The sequence below is a fragment of the Vipera ursinii genome (genome assembly GCF_947247035.1).
Source record: "Vipera ursinii genome assembly, chromosome: 10".
Taxonomy (NCBI): domain Eukaryota; kingdom Metazoa; phylum Chordata; class Lepidosauria; order Squamata; family Viperidae; genus Vipera; species Vipera ursinii.
Window position 1 is genome coordinate 4,378,570 of NC_139520.1, and position 23,878 is coordinate 4,402,447.

The 23,878-nt window shown below is 42.4% G+C and overlaps 1 protein-coding gene across 1 annotated transcript in view; it reads right to left on the minus strand.

The window, feature by feature from the left end:
- FA2H (fatty acid 2-hydroxylase) overlaps nucleotides 1-23,878 on the minus strand; it is a gene marked incomplete at both ends in the record, with an annotated part of 56,297 nt that overhangs the window by 2,967 nt on the left and 29,452 nt on the right. Inside the window, 3 exons of the mRNA XM_083370709.1 lie at nucleotides 10,326-10,498; nucleotides 13,426-13,532; nucleotides 15,375-15,517. Coding sequence (XP_083226835.1) covers nucleotides 10,326-10,498; nucleotides 13,426-13,532; nucleotides 15,375-15,517 — 423 coding nt within the window. The remainder of the gene's footprint in view (nucleotides 1-10,325; nucleotides 10,499-13,425; nucleotides 13,533-15,374; nucleotides 15,518-23,878) is intronic.

Consider the following 23,878-nt stretch of genomic DNA (forward strand, 5'->3'; position numbering starts at 1 on the left):
CTTTGATTACAACTAAAAAATTAACTACATAGAATATAATAGAAGAAGTGGAACAAGCAAATACTATGATAGAAGATTCAACTGATCAACAAACACAGTTAAGGGAAAACCCAAAAAAAGGATTGACAACACTGAAAATGGAAAAGACTTTCCATATAAACCAGAAGAAACTTGAGGATCAAGAAGAACAGACTGTCCATTTCAGGACAGCTATGTTGAGATGGAAAAATGTGACGATTTGTTAGCCCTACCAAAAAAAATGGCGACTGGATGGCCTTTTTATCTCAAACAATATATATAATAACAGAGGGAGATCTATTTGATGACTTAAAAGTATGGATATGGAAGGCGAGTTGGCAAAGAAAGAAAGCTAGAATAAGGCTGAAGAAAATTGGGGTTTTGACTTATTAGTGAGGATTAAAATAGAATACACTCAAATAGACAAGATGTGTACTTTGAATACTAGATTTTGTTATGAACTGAGATAAAAGAAAACTTTGGTCATTTAAAACTTGGAAGTATAAATATTAAAAGTTAAATTTGAATATTGATTTGTTTATAAAGGTTGAATGTAAAAGGAATTAAGATATATATAAGCTAAAAATCTATTGATAAATGTAATAAACATGTTTTTACTTAGCTGATATAATAAGAACTGTACTAGCTTAAATATGAGATAGTAGACATTAAGAGAAAAAGAGAGGAAGTATTTGATGTTGAAACAAGAGAAATTTTGGTTACTAAATTTAAGACATTTGGAAATTAATAGGAAATAAGAATGTTATACTGCATTATTAATTAGATGATGTAAGATGGTGAGAAATAGAATATATTCAAATAGATAAGACATGTATCCTGAATATTAGACCTTATGATGAATTGTGATAAAGGGAACTTTGGTTACTTAAAACTTGGAAATTACAGGGCTTTTTTTCTCATAGAACGCTCAGAACGGCGTTCCGGTAGCTTTTTTGGGGAAAAAAGAAGCAGCTCCCTCTATTGGCTTTCTTAAGCCTATTGCAGGGCTAGGCAATCTTGGCTCTTTTTTATGACTCGTGGACTTCAACTCCCAGAAATCCTGAGCCAGCCATGCTGAGGGGAAAGGGAGATGTTTCCAAGCTGAGCCATGCTGGCTCAGGATTTCTGGGAGTTGAAGTCCTTGAGTCATAAAAGAGTCAAGGTTGCCTACCCCTGCACTAGAGGAGGACATTAAAATTATTTGCAGGGTTACTTCTTTAGGAACTAAACTTTTAGAATCTAAAACAGCTAATTCAAAAAAGCCAACAGGAAAGAACCTCAGATTTTTCATCTGCTTCTCTCTTTTGGAAGGTAAAATTAGATAACAAAATAATCTATTTCCTATGTTAACATCTCTGCAATGATGATTTCATAAAGGTAACAGGAAAGAAATGAGAAACATTTTTCTCAATGTAATAAGTCTAATTTAGCTGATGCTAGAAAAAAAGTATCTTTTGTACTATTTTGTACTATTGAAAACTATTTTGAATCTAACCATTTATTACAACTAAACCACTTTAAACAATTCTTAAGAATGAAATATTCTTAATTTGGAGTTTACTTTTACTGTTTGGATTGTTGTGTGTTTTGAAAAATAGATTATATATTTATATTTATTAAATTTTTAATTTAATTATTAAATTATTTAGAAACTAGTTATGTTGCACTTCAGTCTTTAAATAATTAACCTAGTATATACATAACAAGATATGATGTTTTCCATGGTGAGCTTAACATTTATTTATTTATTTTATTTTTATTTTTTATTACATTTATATCCCGCCCTTCTCCGAAGACTCAGGGCGGCTTACAAGCTTAGCAGTAGCCTTCATTCTATGTATATGCCTGCTTTTTTGGGCTTTCACACACACACCCCAAGCGGCATTATTACAAAGTCAGCTTATTGCCCCCAACAATCTGGGTCCTCATTTTACCTACCTCGGAAGGATGGAAGGCTGAGTCAACCTTGAACCTTTTGCACAAGCTATGCTACTTCCTCCCTCCCACAAGCTATGCTACTCGAAAGCCAATAGGAATTGCTGCTGAGCGCGCCAAAAAAACCCGGCCGGCAAACATTGCACCGGCAAGTTGTCTGCAGCGAAGGTGAGTTGGCTGCCTAACTCCACCATCTCAACTAGGTAAGTGAGGACAAGGAGTGGGAGGTGGGTTCTGCGGAGTCCATGTACACTCCTTCCTTGTGCTCACCCATGTTAGCCAGGCTGGTGGTCTACCCAGTGCTGGACCTGCGGCACCATCGCCTCGCCCTGCATGCCTAAGTGGCCGCCCTGCATCGCCTGGCCCGCCACGCCTCCGCTGCCCGCCCCACGCAGCCCCACTGTATAGAGCAGGCCCTGCTGCTCCCACAGCACCAGCTGCACCGGCTCCGGCCCCGGGGGGCAGCCCACCACCAACAACCCTCATGCCTGTGACTGCAGCAGCGCCGCCCACCCCACCCCCCACCTCCTGCGCACACCAAGATGAGAGTTCCAGCAACTTTTTTTTTAGAAAAAAAGCCCTGGGAAATTATAAATATTAAATGTTAAATTTAAATATTAATGGGAAACTAAAAATTGGGAAAAACTAATTAGGACAGGCATGTCAAACTGCCAGCCCGTGGGCCAGATGCATCACAATTAAATCGCGCCCTCCCTATTTCCGGCAATGGGGAAAAAGTCACGATACGTCACGCGACGTCACGAGTTTGACATGCCTGAATTAGGATACTGTTTATAAAGACTGAATGTTAAAATAACCAGGATATGTATAAGCTAAAAAATATTGATAAATGTAAGAATGTTATTTTTATCTAATTGATATAATAAGAATTGTATTAGTTTAAACATGAGACAGTAAATACTAAGGGGAAAAGAGAAGAAATATTTAATGCAGTAGTTTGAGACTTGTACTAAAGATATTTGTATGTTATTGAATTACTGATTAACCCAGCCGCCACATTGCTTTTTAAATACTTAAATGTAAAATTAGAAAATCAATAAAAAGGATGAGCTTTGGATCCTGCAAGGCCAACATTTTTACTTTTTTGACCCTCACCCCCCCAATGAACACTCTGGCTCTTATCTCTAATAACCTTGCAGTAACTCCATTAGGGGTTCTATCTGTGACAAATAGGACTTCTTTTTGATCTTGGTTTCTCTAAAATGGAAATGGGTCCTTTATCGCCCTCTTCCCACCCTCCCCACCCTGACAGGAAGTGGTGGCATCATCAGGGGGCAGGAATCAAATGCTTTTTGACTTCTTCCTGCTTTGAGCATTAAAATGCCAAGCAAGGGTGTTGAATTTTGCAGAGCCTCAACACGCCTAAATTGCAATCAAGCTGGCCAAATGTGGTAGAAGACTGACTCATAAGCACAGATGATTCCTATGATGTAATTTCACAAAAGCTTAGGCCTTTTGATAAAATTAGGTGGGTGGGAAAGGAGGGAGGGGTGCACCCGGAAAAGAACAGCCGGTCCTGTAGATACCTACCCCCCCAGGGGCCACTCGGTGTATCTTGCTCTCCCCATGCAGGTGGAGAGGCAATTAATGGGAACAGTAACCCAGCCTCTGGCAAACCCAGTCTTAAGTAACCTGAAGTAAACCTCAGGAACAAATTGGGAGAGAACGAGCTGAGGCTGTTGGGCAGAATTAATTGGGCAACGACTTCCTGTTTTGGCAGCATCGGGACAAGTTGGGAAAGTCAGTGCTCGGCTTTCCAGCTTGGTTTTTCTTCATCTAGCAACCCTTAAAGGGTCAGAAAGTTGCCCTGGAGGGGCAATGAAGGAGGAGAGATACTTCAGGAGCTCAGATCAGGGGGCACCCAATCGAAGCGAACTGTAGGACCCTCTGGAAAACGAAACGAAGGAAAAGGCTGTTTTATTTTATTTATTTATTTATTTATTTAGATCCCATTTATATCCCGCCCTTCTCCGAAGACTCAGGGCGGCTTACAATCTAAGCACAAATCAATGTGCTTACCAATAGCCTTCATTCTATGTATATGCCTGCTTATTAGGGCTTTTGCCCCCCCCAAGCGGCATTTTTACAAAGTCAGCTTATTGCCCCCAACAATCTGGGTCCTCATTTTACCTACCTGGGAAGGATGGAAGGCTGAGTCAACCTTGAGCCTGGTGGGACTCGAACCTGCACTAATTGCAGGCAGCTGGTGTTACTTAAGGAGGCATTAGCCCACTGCTCCACCAAGGCTCTATATCTTCGGCCATAGACGTCTCTGGCAGGGAGCAAAGGATTTTTTTAAAAAAACAGCGGAATTTCAACTGCATGTTGAAGCTGGGTGAGCAAGATGTTTACTTTTCTTCTCTTAGAGGACTATAAATGTTGGGCCCAATTGGAAAGAGCTGGAAAGCAAAGACCACCAGAAGATTTACGAGCGGTGGGTAATTATGGGGGGGGAAAGAGGCTCTTTGTTAAAAAATACTGAACATTGATAAATAAGCCAAGGAGGACATCTAGTGGTGAAAAAAAAGAGAACAAAATTTTTACAACATGCTCTGTTGATTGAAAGTTTAACCTTGGAAAGAACAGCTGCAGCTGTTTTGTTATGAGATGGAAACTTAAAGTTACTTCTATTGAATTTGACTAAACTTAAACAAACATTGTTTTGGCTATAGACTGTAAACTTCAAAATGACTTCATTGAACATTACTAGACTTAGGAAAAAAACCTCTTCTGCACCCTCAGTAGGACAATCTAGTCCTACAACACAGGGATCTATTGAAGCTATGCTGCAAAGGGAAAAGACCACAACTCAAGGTGAAACACAGACTTCATTAAAATGTCTTCAGGATCTTATGTTAAAGAATCAAGAGACTTTGGAAAGGAACCATTTAGAGTCACAACAGAATCATAAGAGCACACAAGCAACATTGGAGAAGTTAAACGAAGAATTTTTGGATATAAAGGGAAAATTGGAAATTCAAAATCAAATGATAATAAAAAAACCAACAGAAGATACATAAGATTGAAGAAAAAACAGATGATAATGACAAAAAGATAGAAACGTTACTACAAGAAAATGAAAAATTAGATAACGCAATTAAGATTCTAGAGATGGAAAAAGCGGAACATTATTTAAGATCTCAAAATATTCCTGAAGATAGAGAGGAAAATATAGAGGAGGTGATTATTGACATCTTGGAGGAGGCTCTGAAGGCGGACAGAGGAGAAATCCAACTTGAATTAGATGGGATATTTCGCTTCAATTCAAGCTATGCAAGAAGAAATAAGTTGCCAAGAGAAGTACATGTGCGGTTTACAAAGAAGACAACAAGAGATGAAATACTACGGAAAGTTAGAGATGAACCAATACAATATAAAAATAAAGAAATTGTGGTCTTAAAACAGATACCTAAGAGAGTTAGAGATTCACAAAGACAGTACCATTTTTTGACTACGAAATTGATTGCCAATGTCATAAACTTTAGATGGTTGATGCCAGAAGGTATCATAATAAACTGGAACAATACAAGGTATAGACTTGACTCAATTTGGAAAGCAGATTTTGAAGAGAAGAATAGGTTAATTTTGGATGAAGGAGTAAAAAGAGGTCAAGGGGAGAGTAAGGAGCAGAAACAAACAGGAGAGAGGACTCAAGGAGCTACTGCACAAAGAACAGAAAGAGGAGGGTCTCCAAAAGGGGGAGGATGAGGGACCCGCTAGAGAACAAAGAACTACTAGATCAGTTAGACCGAAATATAAGTAAATGGAAATGGATAAAGAAAGTGGAATCTTTTCAGTAAACATAAATGGATTGAACTCCCCAATTAAAAGAAACAAGATTTTTTAGGAAACAATGGAAATTGAATTTGGATATAATTTGTTTGCAAGAAACACATATAAAAGCACAACGTTATAAACTATTGGAATATTCAAAGATCGGAAAACTTTACTATGCATCAGCACAACAGAAAAAAGAGGAGTAGCTCTATATATTGAAGAGACAATAAATTTGAAAATTATATATTCAGATGAAGAAGGAAAAATATTAATGGTAGAAATTTATCTGCAGCAAAAGCAAATATTATTAGTGGCAATTTATGCACCAAATGACAATCAAGAAAAGTTCTATAAAAATCTACATAGAAAAATAATAGAAGTGGAGTATCAAAATATTTGTTTACTAGGAGATTTTAATGCGATAAAAGATGGAAAAATTGATTATAAAAGTAACAAAACAAGGAAAAATGGTAGAGGAAGACTACCTAAGACATTTTTTCATATGGCAGAAGAAATTGGAATTCAAGATATTTGGAGGGAAATAAATCCACAAAAATTACAATATACTTTTTATTCAAATAGCCAGAAATCCTGGTCAAGAATTGATATGATTTGGATGACTGCTGATTTGAGAATAAATGTGCAGGACATTGAAATAGAAATAGGCACATGGGCAGATCATAACCCTCTGAAAATGACTTGGAAAGGGATACAAAAAAGGCTAAGATGGACTTTAAACTGTTCTATATTAAAGGAAAAAGAATTTATAGAGTTAACAAAAAAAGAAATGGAACTTTTTTATAAAGAAAATAAGAAAGAAGATACTACGATACAAAATCTATGGGACACAGCTAAAGCATATTTTAGAGGTATAGCTACATCGTATATGGCAAGGAAAAATAAACAGAGAAAACAGCAATATGTATTATTAAGAAAAGAATTTGGAAAGTTAGAATCAGAATTGCAAAAGAATCCACAAAAAAGACTTTAATAAGAGATATGGATATGATAAAACATAAATTAAATTTGTTAGATTCAGAAAAAATGGCAGAACAGATAAAAAGAGCGAAGCAGAATTTCTTTGAAAATGCCAATAAGCCGGGAAGGTGGTTAGCTTACAAACTTAAAAAACAGAAAGAAAGAAAAATGATACATAATCTATTGGATGGGAAAGGTCATTTACAATATAAAAATGAAGAAATAAAAAAGATAGTTAAAGAATTCCATAAGGATCTGTATGATAAAAAGGAGACTTCAAGAGAGAAAACGGTAAAATATTTGAAAGATAGCTACCATATTTTATCTATATCTTAAATTTGTATTTTATTACTATTTTAACTTAAATTGTATTTTAATTCCATTTTAAATTGTATTTTATCAAATTCCATTTCGGATTGTTTTTATCTAGTTTTGGTGATGGTTTGTTGCTGGAACCTTGTACTTTGATATGGCCCAAGGGCTAATCAATAAAGTTGTTGTTGTTGAAAGATAGTAACCTTCCGAAGATTTCAGAGACATTTAAAAATATGCTAGATGAAGCAGTTACAATGATGGAAATAACAGAGGCTATAAAGAGACATAAAAATGGTAAAGCTCCTGGCCCAGATGGACTTCCGGCAGAACTATACAAAAGTCTACAAGAGATATTAAGTGATCTGTTGAAAGATGTTTGCAATAGTCTTTTATCAGAAGCTAAAATGCCGATGACGTGGATTGAAGCAAACATTACCTTAATACCAAAAGATGATTCAGATTTGACTCAGATTAAGAATTATAGACCGATTTCACTACTTAATGTGGATTATAAAATTTTTACTTCAATAATGGCGGAGAGACTGAAAAAATATCTGGTTGAATTTATTCACCCGGATCAAAATGGCTTTTTACCAAAAAGACAAATTAAAAATAACTTAAGAATGATACTAGATGTATTGGAATATTATGAATTAAATCCACGGAAACAAATGGCATTAATATTTTTAGATGCTCAAAAGGCATTTGACAATCTTTCATGGCAGTTTTGGATTCATCAATTACAAATAATGGATTTTAGACAGATCTTCATAAATATGGTAAAGACAATATATAATAAACAAACCGCCAAAGTGATTGTGAATGGAGATTGTACTGAGAGTTTTGAAATAAGGAAAGGCACAAGGCAAGGATGTCCTCTATCTCCTCTATTATTCATTTTCACCTTGGAGGTTTTAAATCGGAATATAAGACAAGATGCAGAAATTAGAGGTTTGGAGATAAAGGATGAAACATATAAATTACAAGCATTTGCTGATGATTTGGTATTTATTTTGGAAGATCCCTTGGAGATGATTCCAAAATTGTGGGGAAAATTAGAACAATATGGTGAAGTAGCAGGATTAAAAATAAACAAGGAAAAAACTAAGATAATAGTTAAAAATGTTACGGATAAGCAAAAAAGTCGAATATCAGCAGTGACAGAGGTACAGATAGTGAAAAAAGTAAAATATTTGGGTATGTATTTATCAGCTAAATGTTCAACATTAAAAGAAGATAACTATACAAGGTTATTGAAACAAATAAAGTTAGACCTGGAAAAATGGAAGAATTTAAAATTGTCTCTATTAGGAAGGGTAGGCTACAATTAAAATGAATATATTGTCTAAGATTCTATTTTTGTTTCAGATAAATTCCAATAAAACTTGGGGGAATTTTTTTTAAAGAGTTGAATTCTTTAGTTTTGAAGTTTGTATGGCAAGGGAAAAAAGCGAGAATAAAGAGGAAAACTTTGCAAGATTCTAAAGAAAATGGAGGTTTTGGTTTACCTGAGTGGGCTTTGTACTATCAAGCATCTGTACTGACATGGGTGAAAGAATGGATAATGCTTAGGAATAAAAGGTTGTTATGCTTGGAGGGACATGACTTACAATTGGGATGGCACGTGTTTTTGTGGTATGGGAAAAACAACATTCATGGATATTTTCAAAACCATTGTATTAGAAATGCTTTGATAACAGTATGGGAAAAAATTAAAATGAAAATATATGTAAAAATTCCAGGGTGGTTATCAACAATTGAAGCTTTTTCACATGTAAACTTGTTAGATTTTGAAAAAACTTGGGACGTATAGACACATTTTAAATATTGATGGGACATTAAAATCGAAACAAGAACTGGAACATCAGGGTATCAACATGTCACGGTGGATATGCTTACAAACACAAAACTTATGAAAAAGATATGAAAATGTATGGATTTTATAAAGAACAAAATGTGTTTGATAAGATATTATTAACTTCTGATGAGAAATTAATTAAAAAATTGTATAATTTTCTGTTAACTTTAGAGATGGAAAGTGAACAAATTAAAGGGACAATGACAAGGTGGGCGGAAAACTTTGGTTATAACATAGATCTAGAAGAATGGCAAAAATTGTGGGAGAGAAATTATAAATTGACAACCTTGGTGGAGCAGTGGGTTAATGCCTCCTTACGTAACACCAGCTGCCTGCCATTAGTGCAGGTTCGCGTCCCACCAGGCTCAAGGTTGACTCAGCCTTCCGTCCTTCCGAGGTAGGTAAAATGAGGACCCAGATTGTTGGGGGCAATTAAGCTGACTTTGTAATAATGCCGCTTGGGGGTGTGTGAAAGCCCTAATAAGCAGGCATGTACATAGGATGAAGGCTACTGCTAAGCTTGTAAGCCGCCCTGAGTCTTCGGAGAAGGGTGGGATATAAATGGAATTAAAATAAAAAAAAAATACAAAGAAAATTTGTATAAAATGTTTTATAGATGGCATTTACCCCCAGCTAGATTAGCAAAAATGTTTAAAAATGTATCAGGTAAATGTTGGAAATGTAAACATAATTTAGGTACATATTATCATATTTGGTGGACATGTGACAAAGTAAAGGCTGATTGGAAAAAAATACATACTTGGCTAGAAAAAAATGTTAGGAGAACGTGTAGCATTTAAACCTGAAATTTATTTTATTACCAGAAAAGACCATCAAACAAAATTTATATTTGGTTTTACATATTGTAACTGCAGCAAGAATAATTTATGTACAATGCTGGAAAAATGAACAAATACCGTCAGAAGAAGAGGTATAATAAAGAAGATATTGGAATGCGCAGAGATGGACAGATTAACCATGAGATTAAAAGAGAAAGAAGAAACAGAATACTATTAAAAGCTGGAACCTATTTTACAAATGGTTGGAAGAGAGAACCAAAGAGTAGAATCTGTACATGTATCAGCGTGTTATGAACCCAGCTCGCACGCTGTTTGAAAAATTAACATATGTATGTAGAGAATAAAAAATAATATTCAAAACTTAAAAAAAAAGAATTGGGCAACAATTTAATCAGGCACAGAACATCCTGAAACTCATCAAGTTGGCTATGACTTTCCCACGGCTATGACTTTCCCATGGCAGTTTTACAATTTTGGAAGTCCTCTCCAATGCGCAACACTGCTGGGCTAAGCCTTGGGGCTGCTGCTGAGCTGGGCCTGCCTCACCAGATGTTGGGTCACCCTAAGCTGCCACCACCAGTTGCCCAACCCCAGTTGCCCAACCCCCCCCCCCCACTCCCTACCTTATGATGCTGGCCGTGCAACAGGAAATGCAAGGTAATCAGGTAGTACTTGCTGGCTGGAGGGTTCATGTGGAAGAGGAAGCGATGAATGAGATACTCCAGCAGGGACCAGATGAATATGCCCAGGAGACAGAGCAGCGGGAACCAGGACTTGTGAACAGGGATGGTATAGGCTATGCAGAGGGCAGAAAACAGGCAACGGGTGAGAGCAGGAATGTCCCCCCTGAAGCACAGCACAAACCAGTGAAGTCTTATTTCCAAGAAAAGCCAGCCAGCTAGGTCTTGTCTAGGAAGTCCAGAAACAGGATGTGAATGCAATGCTCTGCTTGCCCCAGCCTCCAGTAGCCCGAGGTAGACTGCTCAGAGAGAGGGAGGTTCAACTGAGCTACCACATGCCTCAAAGCAGTGGAGAGACACCCCTCTCTGCTTTGGCTCTGCTTCTAAACCCCAATCAGAGCCATTTGGTCTTCAAGGGGGCCTGACTGAGTTCTCCTTCAGCCTTAGGATCCGAGTCCCACCAGGCAGGGCCCTCAAAGCTCTATTGGGCCTGGTTCCATTCCCAGGACGAGAACTAATAAGGCTGCTAAATGCGTATTTGCTGCTGGGGATCAGAAAAGGCTGGCGTTTGGGGGCTTGGGAATCTGGGACTTCATCAAGCAGGTTCCAAGGCATGAGGAGAGGTGGGTGGCCCTCCTGGTCCCTCCTTTGCTCTCTGACATCTTCTCCAATAGGGGGCAGCAGAGAGCAAAACCTTTGCTTCTCAATGTAGGAAATCAGGCAGGGCAACATAGAACATAGAGCAGTGCTGGCGAACCTTTGAGAGACCGAGTGCTCAAACTGCAACCCAAAACCCACTTATGTATTGTCTGGTGCTGGGTGGGTGGGCGTGGCCCATTGGGTGGGCGTGGCTGCAGTGCTAACGGCAGACTGGGTGGGACTAAAAAGTTCAATCAATCAATTCCAACTTTGCAAGATCTTTTTTTTCCCACGAGAGGCTGAAATTGATTGATTGAACTTTTTTTTTTGCACACGGCGGCGGAGGCCTAAAGCGAAAAGGTTTTATAAAACCCAGCTGAAGGCCTAGGACTGGGGCGACGGTGTGCGTGCCCACAGAGAGGGCTCTGTGTGCCACCTGTGGCACACGTGCCTTAGGTTTGCCACCACAGACATAGAGTAAGACCTTGGAGGTCTTCTAATCCAACCCCTGATCAAGCAGGAGACCTTATACCATTCCGGACCAGCCTCTACTTAAAAGACTCCTGTGATGGAGAATCCACAAGTTCTGGAGACAAGCTCTTCCACTAGATAATTGTTCTCCCTGACACAACATTTCTCCTTAATTTTGGGTTGGATCCCTGTTTAACAGCTTTCCCGCCCTTTTCGTCCTGCCCTCTGGGGCTTTGGAGAATAAGTCAGTCCCCTCTTCTCTCTGACAGCCCTTCAAGTACTAGAAGTCGGCTATCAAATCATCCCAACATCAAGAAGGCCACTTCTGTCCCTGGGAACTTCCCGAAGCTCTTCGCCTCTCCGATGAAACTGGAACATTGTGTGTGTGTGTGTGTGTGTGTGTGTGTGTGTGTGTGTGTGTGTGTGTGTGTGCACGCGCGTGTGTGCGCACACAGAGGATGACCTTTTGCCAATTTTTCCTAGAGCCCCAAGCGGGACCCAGGACTGCCCTTGAGAGTGGCTGGAGGGCAGAGTCCTGGTCTGGGAGGCTGGCAGGGAAGGGCTTCAGCTGGTGCAGGACATCCAAGCCAGACACTCCAGGGAGAACAAGGGAGAGACAGGGCTGCCGCCGCCTCGGGCCAACCAAAGACAAAAAATCAGAGGAGCAGGAGACCAGACAGGTTCCCTTCTGTGTCCATCTCTGGGCATCAGAGCCTCGGACAACAGCAATTCTTTCGCTCCAGGCCTGGTTGGGATCTACTGACAGCCATTGCCTTCCCCCCCCCAGACTAAAACCCCCCTGCCATCAGTTGCAAAGGTGTTAAAGAGAATGAGCAACCTTGGAAATGGGGGGGGGGCTTAGTGGATGAAGCGACATTGCAAAGAAAGCTTGGCCAGCCCACACTCTTTCCTTGAATTGGGGCAGGGGAACATGCACACGCGCACACCCGCACCCTGTTTTATTTCAGGGCCTGCACTACATTTTTAATGCAAATCGGCAGGTGATCGAGCCGTTTATGTCCCGCTCTTCTGATGGCAGTGTCACAAACCAAGGAATCTGCAGATTGCAGTGCCAGGCTGGGTGAACGGTGGCACATGCCCAGAAGCCCTCTCTCCTTGGCAAAGAAGTGTTAGTAAAGAGAGCTGCAACAGCTGGCTTTGCTCTCACCCTTCTTGCTGAGGATCCGGCGACCAAGAAGCAGAAGGTGAGACTGGCCTGGCCCTTTGTTCTTCCACTGGATCATTTGCCCCACCTTTTATTATTTTTATAAATAACTCCAGCTGGAGAACATATTTAATAGTGCTTCTTCCTCCTGCTTTCCCCAAAACAAGACTGTGAGGTGGGCCGCCCTGAGACAAAGTGGTTCGCACAAGGTCATCCAGTTGCTGGCTAAGTTCATGGCTAAGGCGGGACTAGAACTCACCATCTCCTGGTGATTAGTCCAAAGTCACCCAGCCAGCTTTTATGGCTAAGGCAAGACTAGAATTCATCGTCTCCTGGTGGCTGTCCCAAGCTCTTTGTTCATGGCTAAGGGGGGACTAGAACTCACCATCTCCTGGTGATTGGCCCAAGCTGTTTGTTCACGGCTAAGGCGGGAGTAGAACTTACCGTCTCCTAGTGATTGGCCCAACGTCACCCAGCCAGCTTTCATGGCTAAGGCAGAACTAGAACTCACCATCTCCTCGTTTCCTGCCTAATGACTTCACCATTAGACCAAACTGGCTGTTTGCTGACTCCCAACTGCATCCACCACCATCGGGCTCCTAGATATTTGCAAACAGGGATTCCAAAATTTACTGGGCGAGAGTGGTTGGAGTAAGGAGGAGAGCACGTTGAGCTACTTCCCTGACCCTCTGCTGTCCCCAGACTTGGTCCACCAAGTGTGGAAGGACTTTTGTGTGAAAAAGATACTGGCCAGCGCAGAAGCCTCACCTGAGGTGAAGGAGGAAAAGAGCCGGGTTTTCCCTTGGGCCAGAGTGGTGTAGCAGTGCCAGCTGAGGAAAAACACCACCGGTAGCCAGACGAGGCAGACGATGTACCTAGAACAAAAACAGGGTCAGACTAGTTTGTGATTTGGGACGCATCCCGCAATCCAATGAGGCTGACGCAGCTTTTTCAGATTCTGCACTGAATTGGTACACAGAGAAACTGGCAGGACGATTTCTCTGTCACCAGGAGGAGCTATTCACACACCATTTCTCCAGGAGAAGATTCCCCCCAACAAGACCACCATGACTGAAAAGGCTAAACACAAAGCCTTCTCTCCTGGCCTTGGGATATTCTGGAAGCCAAGGGGGGCCTTCACTACAGGAGCCACCAAGTTGGCTGTTCAAAGAGTCCTGGAGCTCTACCCTCCACCCAGAAGAGGCTGTCCAAAATTCCCCTCTCCTTTGGAAGGAAATCCACTTACAGCTGCTTGAAGGAAAAGTGGGAGAACAAAGGCAGGATAGTTTCTCTGCCTGGATCAAATGTTGCTTTCCAGGCTTTGGGCCCCATCACTGTGAAAAATCTTCGGGTTGTTTTTTTTTTGTTTCTCCCCTTCAATCACGTCTGATTCTCAGAGGCCGCCTGGACAAGTCCCTGCAATTTTCTTGGCAAGATTTTTCAGAAGTGATTTGAAGAGGCACTGATTGGCTCAAGGTCATCCAGCTGGCTTTGTGCCCAGAAGAGGGCTAGGAAGGAAGAACTGTCACAGGAGGCGGCAGCACCAAGCCAACCTCAGCTGATCTTGGAAACGTTAAACATATTCAGAGCTTGAAGGGGAGACCAAGAGGTGATCTCAAGACAACAAATAAGATTGGGAAGTAGGAAAAAAAAAGCAGCCTGATGGGGTCCGTGCAGTCCACAGAACCGAGCTTGCCTCTGCTCTCCCTATATCACGGGTGGGGAACAATGGCCTCTTTATGGCTTGCAGACTTCAGCTTCTTGGCTGGCTCAGGAATTCTGGGAGTTCAAATCCAGAAGTCACAAAAGGGCCATTGTTCCCCACCCCTGCCCTAAATGAAGCTAGGCCTCCCACCCTGAACCAATCTGTGTGTCGGAAGAACATTTCCTCTACAATTCAGCCCCAATCCGAACCATTACTAGGTCCTACTCAGCAGCTACGACTTGCGTTAAGAAACAACACCTGCAATTCCAATCTGGGGGTTGGAGGGGACCAGAGGGCTGGGCTGGGAGCTGCTCTAAAAGACGGGGGGGGGGGGCTTAGCCCTCCTGAACACAGCTTGGGAACCTGCAAGTTCTCCCACAATTGCCCTGGGACTTGTCATTTTTAATGAGGCAGGAAGTGGGTGACTAGACAAAAGATGGGATGCTCTCACACAAACCAAATTTCACTGAAAGTCAACTTTAACTAGACGGTGATCTCCAGTGATTCCCAACAATCACGGCAGCAGGATTAAAGTGAACAGTCTTCTTCTGGCTTTTTAAGAACCTCTGAGTTCTGGTGGTCCTCATCCAAACACCAGCCAAGGCCAAGTCTAATTGGCAACTGAGATCAGCCATGGCCAGCTCAGTAGCAAGAAATGAGACTCATCTTAAGAGGAAGAGCAAGAGCACTTAGACTTGTATACCGCTTCACAGTGCTTCACAGCCCTCTCTAAGTTGGTTTACAGAGTCAGCATATTTGCCCCCAACAATCTGGGTCCTCATTTTACCGACCTCAGAAGGATGGAAGGCTGAGTCCACCTTGAGCCAATCAGAATCTCCACTGGGCAGTGAGTTGGCCTGCAATGCTACATTCTATCCACTGCGTCACCACGGCTCTTTACCTTGGCCAGACCTACTTTTTATTCCACTTCTGTTTTCTTGGGACACTGTTTGCACTACTGTGCCTTTGGCCTGCACCCATTGCACACTGCTGCCCCACCTTTGGCCCTTACCATGTTGTCCTGGAGAGGGACTCCATGATATCCGACTGGAAGAGGCGAATAGGCCGATCCACTGGCTGGTGCACCCACTCATCGTACTTCTCACGCAGATGGCCCACTTGCCAAAGGAGTGGCTTTCCCCAGTCCACCAAATCCTGGAAGGAGAGATGTCCCAGCAAGATCCCGTGATCTTTACAACTGCATTGTCTCAACAGTCAGAGTTATTCTGACAACATCTCATGTCAGAAAATTTGATGAATGGCACCGCAAAAAAAGCAGAACTGGTGGGATGCTAAGTTCTGGTTTGGGAAGAGCTTCTAAAAATCCCATTTTTGTAGAAAGATGCAGATTTTCTAACAGTTAGACAATAAAGAGTTGTTTTTTCCCCTTTGCTTATTATTTATTTGCTAAATTTATTTGCCGCCATTTCGCTGTGGGGCTACTCTGGGTGGCTTGAGTAAGCACCTGAACCCTGAGAATGTTAAGCTGAAGGAAACTGGATTTTATCTACGTGGGTTGGTGGGCAAATATAAATAATACAATCTAATAATATAGGGTCACTCTCTGTCACTCACACATATAAATATATATAATTAGCTTTAATTAGTATGTGAGAACGGTGTAGCAAGTCAATTAAAGAAATAGCCACCCCAAGTTTTTAAGGCATTGAATTGCAAACAGCTGATTGCTACTAAATTGAGTTCTGTTTCCACAATGGGGTGTATCCAGAGGGCCCAACACATAATTTTTATTTCATTCTGCCTACAAATTAAGACAACCCAGAGAAAGAAAGCATCTTTTATCGTTGCTTGATAAGTGCCTTCAGAATTAAATTAGATCATCCTATTATAGCCCACAAAGAAAAAAAAACCCATGAATAAACTGGAATGTTTGGGGCTGTACGCAGCAAAACCAGAACTATTCTAATTATGTATTTGTGCCAGACAGAAGATTTCACAGTAAACTGTGCATCATATCTGGGCTTCAAAATCCTGGATCACCACTGAATGGCATCAGAGAGCTGGGAATTTCTTCATCAGTCTTTCTGAATTCTGGATGGCTGAAAGATGGTGGCTATCACCCCTGCACCACAATAAAGTGGTTAAAATTAACCCCAGGTCCAGTACTGGACACATTCATTCTTGTAATTTCAAGAACAAAATTACCAGTACAAAATTACTAAACATTCCTGTTATCAGATCATATGAAGATGTCATGATATATGTTGAAAGGACCTGGCCTTCAATTGCATAATATTAACTTTACTTTTATGTCCAACCTCCCACTGATGCCACCTAAAATAACTAAAAGTTCAAGGTATGGAATTGGCATAGAAGGAAATCTGATCCCTGCCAGCGGTCACTCCGTTGTGCATGAACTGGGCAAACTGGGCAAAAGGGGTTTTTTCTTGTTTTTCTGCAGATCCCAGCCCACTTTCCAGCTCCATTGTCTTTTGCTGGCTTCTTCTCTCCATCACCTCCTTTGCAGAGTTGTGGTAGATGGAGTCCCTAGCCCCTTCTTCCTGACATTGCATTGGGGTAGAAAGGCCAACAAGGTTAAACAAAGCTGAAACAGCCAGCAATTCTTTGCAACTGCTTAAGAACAGCTGCGGCTGTCCCCATTGGAAGGGGAAGGAAGAGGATGGAGCTGTCAGCCGCATCTGAGCCCTTTGGCGTACCTTGGGGAAAATGTTTCGGAGGTATTATCCTGATAATGGATGGACAAACAGACAGTCTGGAGGCCCTTTGCTTAATTCCTTTCCAACATTCTGTATGCATTGCATTCTACATGCTAGGTAGCAACATTCATTACAACCAGGGCTTTTTTTCTCATAGAACGCTCAGAACGGAGTTCCGGCACCTTTTTTGGATGGAACCTTGTAGGGTAGGCAAGGCGGGTTGTATGACAATGTGTGAGTTTCGGCACCTTTTTCTTTTACAAAGAAAGCACTGATTACAACTAATATATTCTATGTCAGCAGCATAACAAAGATTCCTGCTCATGAATGTGTTTTTTGTGTGTTTTTTCCTTCCTGCCTGCCATTAGATTTCTACTTGGAAGTCCCCTAAATCTGACTTACCCAAGAAAAGTGCCAGAATTAACTTTATCAAATTTGATCTGCACAGCCCCAGCCCTGGGGCATTTGCTGGCTGAATCAGGATTCATCAGCTGTGCATTTATTATTTCCTCACTGTTTATGTACCTTTTCCTCCTAATTAAATGGTTTGTCATTACTGTAAACTTTCCGGCGTGCCCTGCAAAATGTACCTTGTGTCAGAGTTTGTTTTAAAGAGCAGAGTTGACGTGGCTGTTTGTACACATGACATATCGAGTGAGAAGGAGCTCACCTCATCCTCTTAAGATGCCGTGCCCAGATAAAGCTCCCACTTCATTGGCACAGGAACCTAACACAAAACTAGTTTCTCGATCCAGAGTGATAAAAATTGGTTGTGGCTTCAGGGAGAGATGCTGTAAGAACTATGCAGTCAACAGGATCCGTGCTTTCTTCTGCCGACTGAAACTCACCCTCCTCCTCCTCCTCCGAATGTGTGTCCAGAGGGAGGCCGGGGGTGGATCCATGACAATTTGGCTGCTGTAATCTGTTTGAAGGTGGCTGCAGAATTCCAGGACCTGCCTCTCCTCCATTCCCCTCCCACACCTGTCTCATGGGGGCAGTTTTACTGACCACTCTGCCTTGGGGTGGAGCAGTGGCGGGATTCAGCCGATTTGCACCACTTCGGCAGAACCGGTAGCTAATTTTTTGTTGCCCAGGCCCAGAATGGATTTCCGGAAGCGGCATCCACCCAGAGAACCGGTTGTTCACACATTTGAATCCCACCACTGGGATGGAGGCTCAAATGGGTGGGAGGGAAGGAAGACTGTAGTTTTGTTAAGCAACCTGCTCTTCCACACTCACTAACCACAATAGTGAAAAAAATGACTCCCACTCAGTGCCTTAGCTCTCTCTCTCTCTCTCTCTCACACACACACACACACACACACACACACACACATTCCAAATTTGATAATATGCAAAATGGAAAAGTGTCCTAGGACAAGAGCATGATATGCATCTCCATGGATCCTCAGCTACTGCTTGAGCACCGGGTGTCACCTGTGCCAAGAGACCTTTGCCCAGACACATCTTGTGGGCCTTCTGAATTCTCACTCCCACTTTGGTTCTCTCATGTGTGGACTATTATAATGTGCTCTACGTGGAACTGCCTCTGAAGCCCACTCAGAACCTCTGGTTGAGCCAGGAGGCAATGGCCCAGCAATTCTGTTATGGGCAGGCCACATGCCTGATTATGCCCATCTCCACTTGTGAGCTGCAGCAGTTCCCAGTGAGACTTCTGAATGCACCTAGGACGGTGCTTGTTGCCATTTAGAGGCCCATCATGGCAGAAGGCCCAGGCACTGCCTCTCTCCCATACCGCTGGCCCATCCTCTTTGATCTGCCGGAACTGGCACAGTCCAAGACCCGTCAACAGAACAATGGGATTTGCGAAGCAGGCATTTTCTGTTACCCCTCTTACTTTCTGAAGCAGCATCTGAGGGCTCCTTGGTCCTCTCTGAGCTTGCCTGTTTTCTTGCAGATGTTTCATTACCCAAACAAGGTAACATCATCAGAGCTAGTAAGGGAGTGCTGTTTGCTGTCAGTTTATATTCTAGTGCAGACACGTCAAACACAAGGCCCGGGGGACGGATCCGGCCCGCGAAGTGGTTTCATGCGGCCCGCGAAGCCATCCTGGAAACAGTGAGGAAACGGCCCCCACTGCCTTGGCCCTGGCCCAGAGACCCTCCTTCTGCCAGAGACCCCCAGATCTGTCCCACTCCTGCCCAGGACCCCATAGGCACCCTTGATGCGAACCATGTAGAGCTGGCCACGCCCACCCAGCAGGCCATACGCACTCTAGCCACGCCCACCCAGTAGGCCACGCCCACCCAGGCCCCTTGAAGGCAACCGCAATGCTGATGAGGCCCTCAGTGAAATTGAGTTTGACACCCCTGTTCTAGTGGCTTGCCCTGTCAATGTTGGGCAGACTATAAACTGACAGCCAACAACACTCCTTACTAGCATTGATGATGTTATCTCGTTTGGGTAATGAAACTGTCTGCAAGAAAACAAGCAATTTCAGAGAGCACCCAGGACTCCTCACTTCAATCCTGAGCTACAGATATTTCCCTTTATTGGAAACAGCACGTCCCTCCAATCTGTTTGGTTCCTACTCTGACCCTATTTCCAAAACCCCTTACCATCTTTTTTTTAAAAAAATACCTGAATGCTGGTGGGATCCTCAATCGTATGCTTGTTATATGGGATATGGCAAAGATTCGTTGTCACTTATTTTCTGACAATTGTTATTTTTCATCTGTTTTTACATTGTATGTCCCTCAGGACTCAAGTTCTAAGCCGAGTGCACCATTTGAAGACCTAACGGACCATGTTAGGACAACAGAAGACTGTGGAGAAAATCTATCTATGTGGTTGCTAAGAGCTGATCTCGATGAAAGCAGATAAATAATCAATGAATCTGTCAGTGCAAGACCCAGCATTCTGGGGAAAGAAAGAGAAGAAGATGGCCACCAGCGAAGGTCAACCGACTCAGTTACAGTGAGGAGAGGTCCATTGTTGGCCAGAACATCATGATAAAATCTATCCACGTGGTTTCCATGTGGTCTCATCTATCTGCCTCTCTATCTTGGACACATAACACAAAAATATAGCTCTCTGGAGAAGGCTGTGATGCTGGGGATGGTGGAGAAAAAGAACAAGAGGATGATCAGCAGCAAGGTGGATGGATTCGGTTGCTCTGGTGATGGGCGTATCATTGGAAAACCTGAAGAAAGAAATTATGGACAGATCACGATGGGAAAAAAAACCCCTGTATATCCAGTCATTAAGAGTTGACAGGGTCTGGATGGGCCACCATCAAACAAATATCTCTCAAAGTCACTTTGAATTGAGTGGCCTTGCAACTTTCACATTAAACTCAGTGAATTAACCTTTCTGGGCTGGGGAGGAGAAGGGAAAAAGAGAGAGAGGAAGAGAGAAAGATGAGGCACAATAGGAAGAAGACATCAACCCCTTTCCCCTCCCATAAACTAAGAAATGAAAAAAAAAGACTAAGATATCAAAGAAAGAAAGTTACATGCTCTCTGATTATATCACACTGACGTGCCGAGAGGGCTAGTCAGAACTGTAGTTCAAATCATAGCAAGATAAGAAAGAATGGTTGGAAATTGACCAAAGAGAGAAGCAACCTGGAATTAAGGAGAAACTTCCTGACAGTGAGGACAGTTAACCAGTGGAATGGAAGTTGCCTGCAGAAGTTGTGGGTGCTTCATCACTGGAGGTTTTTTAGAAGAGACTAGACCAGGGGTCCCCTTCATGGATTACTGCCTTGTCGTGGCGAAGGGGCTTGCGTAATTCAATGAAGCTATGAGCTATGCCGTGCAGGGCCACCCAAGACGGACAGGTCATAGCTGAGAGTTCTGACAAAACGTGATCCACTGGAGAAGGAAATGGCAACCCACTCCAGTATCTTTGCCATGAAAACCCTATGGACAGTACCAAAAGGCAAAACGATATGACGCTGGAAGATGAGCCCCTCAGGTCGGAAGGCGCCCAATATGCTACTGGGGAAGAGCAGAGGGCTAGTACTAGTAGCGCCAGAAAGAATGAAGCGACTGGGCCAAAGCCGAAAGGATGCTCAGCTGTGGATATGTCTGGTGGTGAAAGGAAAGTCCGATGCTGTAAAGATTTTTTCTCCATAGGAACCTGGAATGTAAGATCCATGAATCAAGGAAAGCTGGACGTGGTCAAACAAGAGATGACAAGACTGAACATCGACATCTTAGGTATCAGCGAACTAAAATGGACAGGAATGGGTGAATTTAATTCAGATGACCATCAGGTATACTACTGCGGGCAAGAATCCCTCAGAAGAAATGGAGTAGCCTTCATAGTCAATAAAAGAGTAGGAAAATCAATACTGGGATACAATCCTCAAAATGACAGAATGATCTCAGTTCGAATCCAAGGCAAACCATTCAATATCACAGTAGTCCAAATCTATGCCCCAACCACCAGTGCTGAAGAGGATGAAATTGACCGGTTCTATGAAGCCCTACAGCACCTTATAGAAGTAACACCAAAAAATGATGTCCTTATCATCATGGGGGATTGGAATGCTAAAGTAGGAAGCCAAAAGATAACTGGAATAACAGGCAAGTTTGGCCTTGGAGTACAAAATGAAGCAGGGCACAGGCTGATAGAATTTTGTCAAGAGAATACGATGGTCATAGCAAACACTCTTTTCCAACAACCCAAGAGACGGCTCTACACATGGACATCACCAGACGGTCAACACAGAAATCAGATTGACTATATGCTCTGCAGCCAAAGATGGAGAAGCTCTATACAGTCGGTAAAAACAAGACCAGGAGCTGACTGTGGCTCAGACCATGAGCTTCTCCTTGCAAAGTTTAGGCTTAAACTGAAGAAAGTAGGGAAAAGCACTAGGCCACTCAGGTATGAATTAAATCATATCCCTGTTGAATATACAGTAGAGGTGACAAATAGATTTAAGGAATTAGATCTGATAGACAGAGTGCCTGAAGAACTATGGACAGAGGTTCGCGACATTGTACAACAGGTAGCAACCAAAACCATCCCAAAGAAAAAGAAATGCAAGAAAGCAAAATGGCTGTCTGAGGAAGCTTTGCAAATAGCTGAGGAAAGGAGGGAAGCGAAAGGCAAGGGAGAAAAACATAGATATGCCCAATTGAATGCAGAATTCCAGAGAATAGCTAGAAGAGATAAGAATGCCTTCTTAAATGAACAGTGCAAAGAAATAGAAGAAAACAATAGAATAGGGAGGACCAGAGATCTTTTCAAGAAAATTGGAGAGATGAAGGGAACGTTTCATGCAAAAATGGGCATGATAAAGGACCAAAATGGCAGGGACCTAACAGAGGCAGAAGAGATTAAGAAGAGGTGGCAAAATTACACAGAAGAACTATACAAGAATGAGCTTAATGTCCCAGATAATCACAATGAGGTGGTCACTCACCTCGAGCCAGACATCCTAGAATGTGAGGTGAAGTGGGCCTTAGAAAAGCTGAGCAACAACAAAGCTAGTGGAGGTGACAGTATTCCAGCTGAGCTATTCAAAATCTTAAAAGACAGTGCAGTAAAAGTGCTACACTCAATTTGCCAGCAAATTTGGAAAACTCAACAGTGGCCACAGGATTGGAAAAGATCAGTTTACATTCCAATTCCAAAGAAAGGCAGTGCCAAAGAATGTTCAAACTATCACACCATTGCACTCATTTCTCATGCTAGTAAAGTCATGCTTAAAATCCTACAAGCTAGACTTCAGCAGTATGTGGATCGAGAACTACCAGAAGTACAGGCAGGATTTCGAAGAGGCAGAGGAACTAGAGATCAAATTGCCAACATACGCTGGATCATGGAGAAAGCTAGGGAGTTCCAGAAAAACATCTACTTCTGCTTCATTGACTATGCTAAAGCCTTTGATTGTGTGGATCATAACAAACTGTGGCAAGTTCTTAAAGAGATGGGAGTACCAGACCATCTTATTTGTCTCTTGAGAAACCTATATGCGGGTCAAGAAGCAACAGTGAGAACTGGACATGGAACCACTGATTGGTTCAAAATTGGGAAAGGAGTCCGGCAAGGCTGTATACTGTCGCCCTGCCTATTTAACTTATATGCACAGCACATCATGAGAAAGGCAGGGCTAGATGAATCAAAAGTTGGAATTAAGATTGCCGGAAGAAATATCAACAACCTAAGATACGCAGATGATACCACTCTAATGGCAGAAAGTGAAGAAGAACTAAAGAGCCTCTTGTTGCGGGTGAAGAAGGAGAGTGCAAAACTTGGGTTGAAACTTAACATTAAGAAAACCAAGATCATGGCATCTGGCCCTCTCAATTCTTGGCAAATAGATGGGGAAGAAATGGAGGTAGTGACAGATTTTATTTTCCTGGGCTCCAAGATCACTGCAGATGGGGACTGTAGCCAAGAAATTAAAAGACGCTTGCTCCTGGGGAGGAAAGCCATGGCAAATCTAGACAGCACACTAAAAAGCAGAGACATCACCCTGTCAACAAAAGTGCGTATAGTCAAGGCTATGGTCTTCCCAGTTGCAATGTATGGCAGTGAAAGTTGGACCATAAGAAAGGCTGAGCGCCAAAGAATTGAAGCCTTTGAACTCTGGTGCTGGAGAAGACTCCTGCGAGTCCCTTGGACTGCAAGGCGATCAAACCGGTCAGTCCTAGAGGAGATCAATCCTGACTGCTCTTTAGAAGGCCAGATCCTGAAGCTGAAACTCAAATACTTTGGCCACCTAATGAGAAGGAAGGACTCACTGGAGAAGAGCCTAATGCTGGGAAAGATTGAGGGCAATAGAAGAAGGGGATGACAGAGAATGAGGTGGCTGGATGGAGTCACTGAAGCAGTAGGCGTGAGCTTAAATGGACTCCAG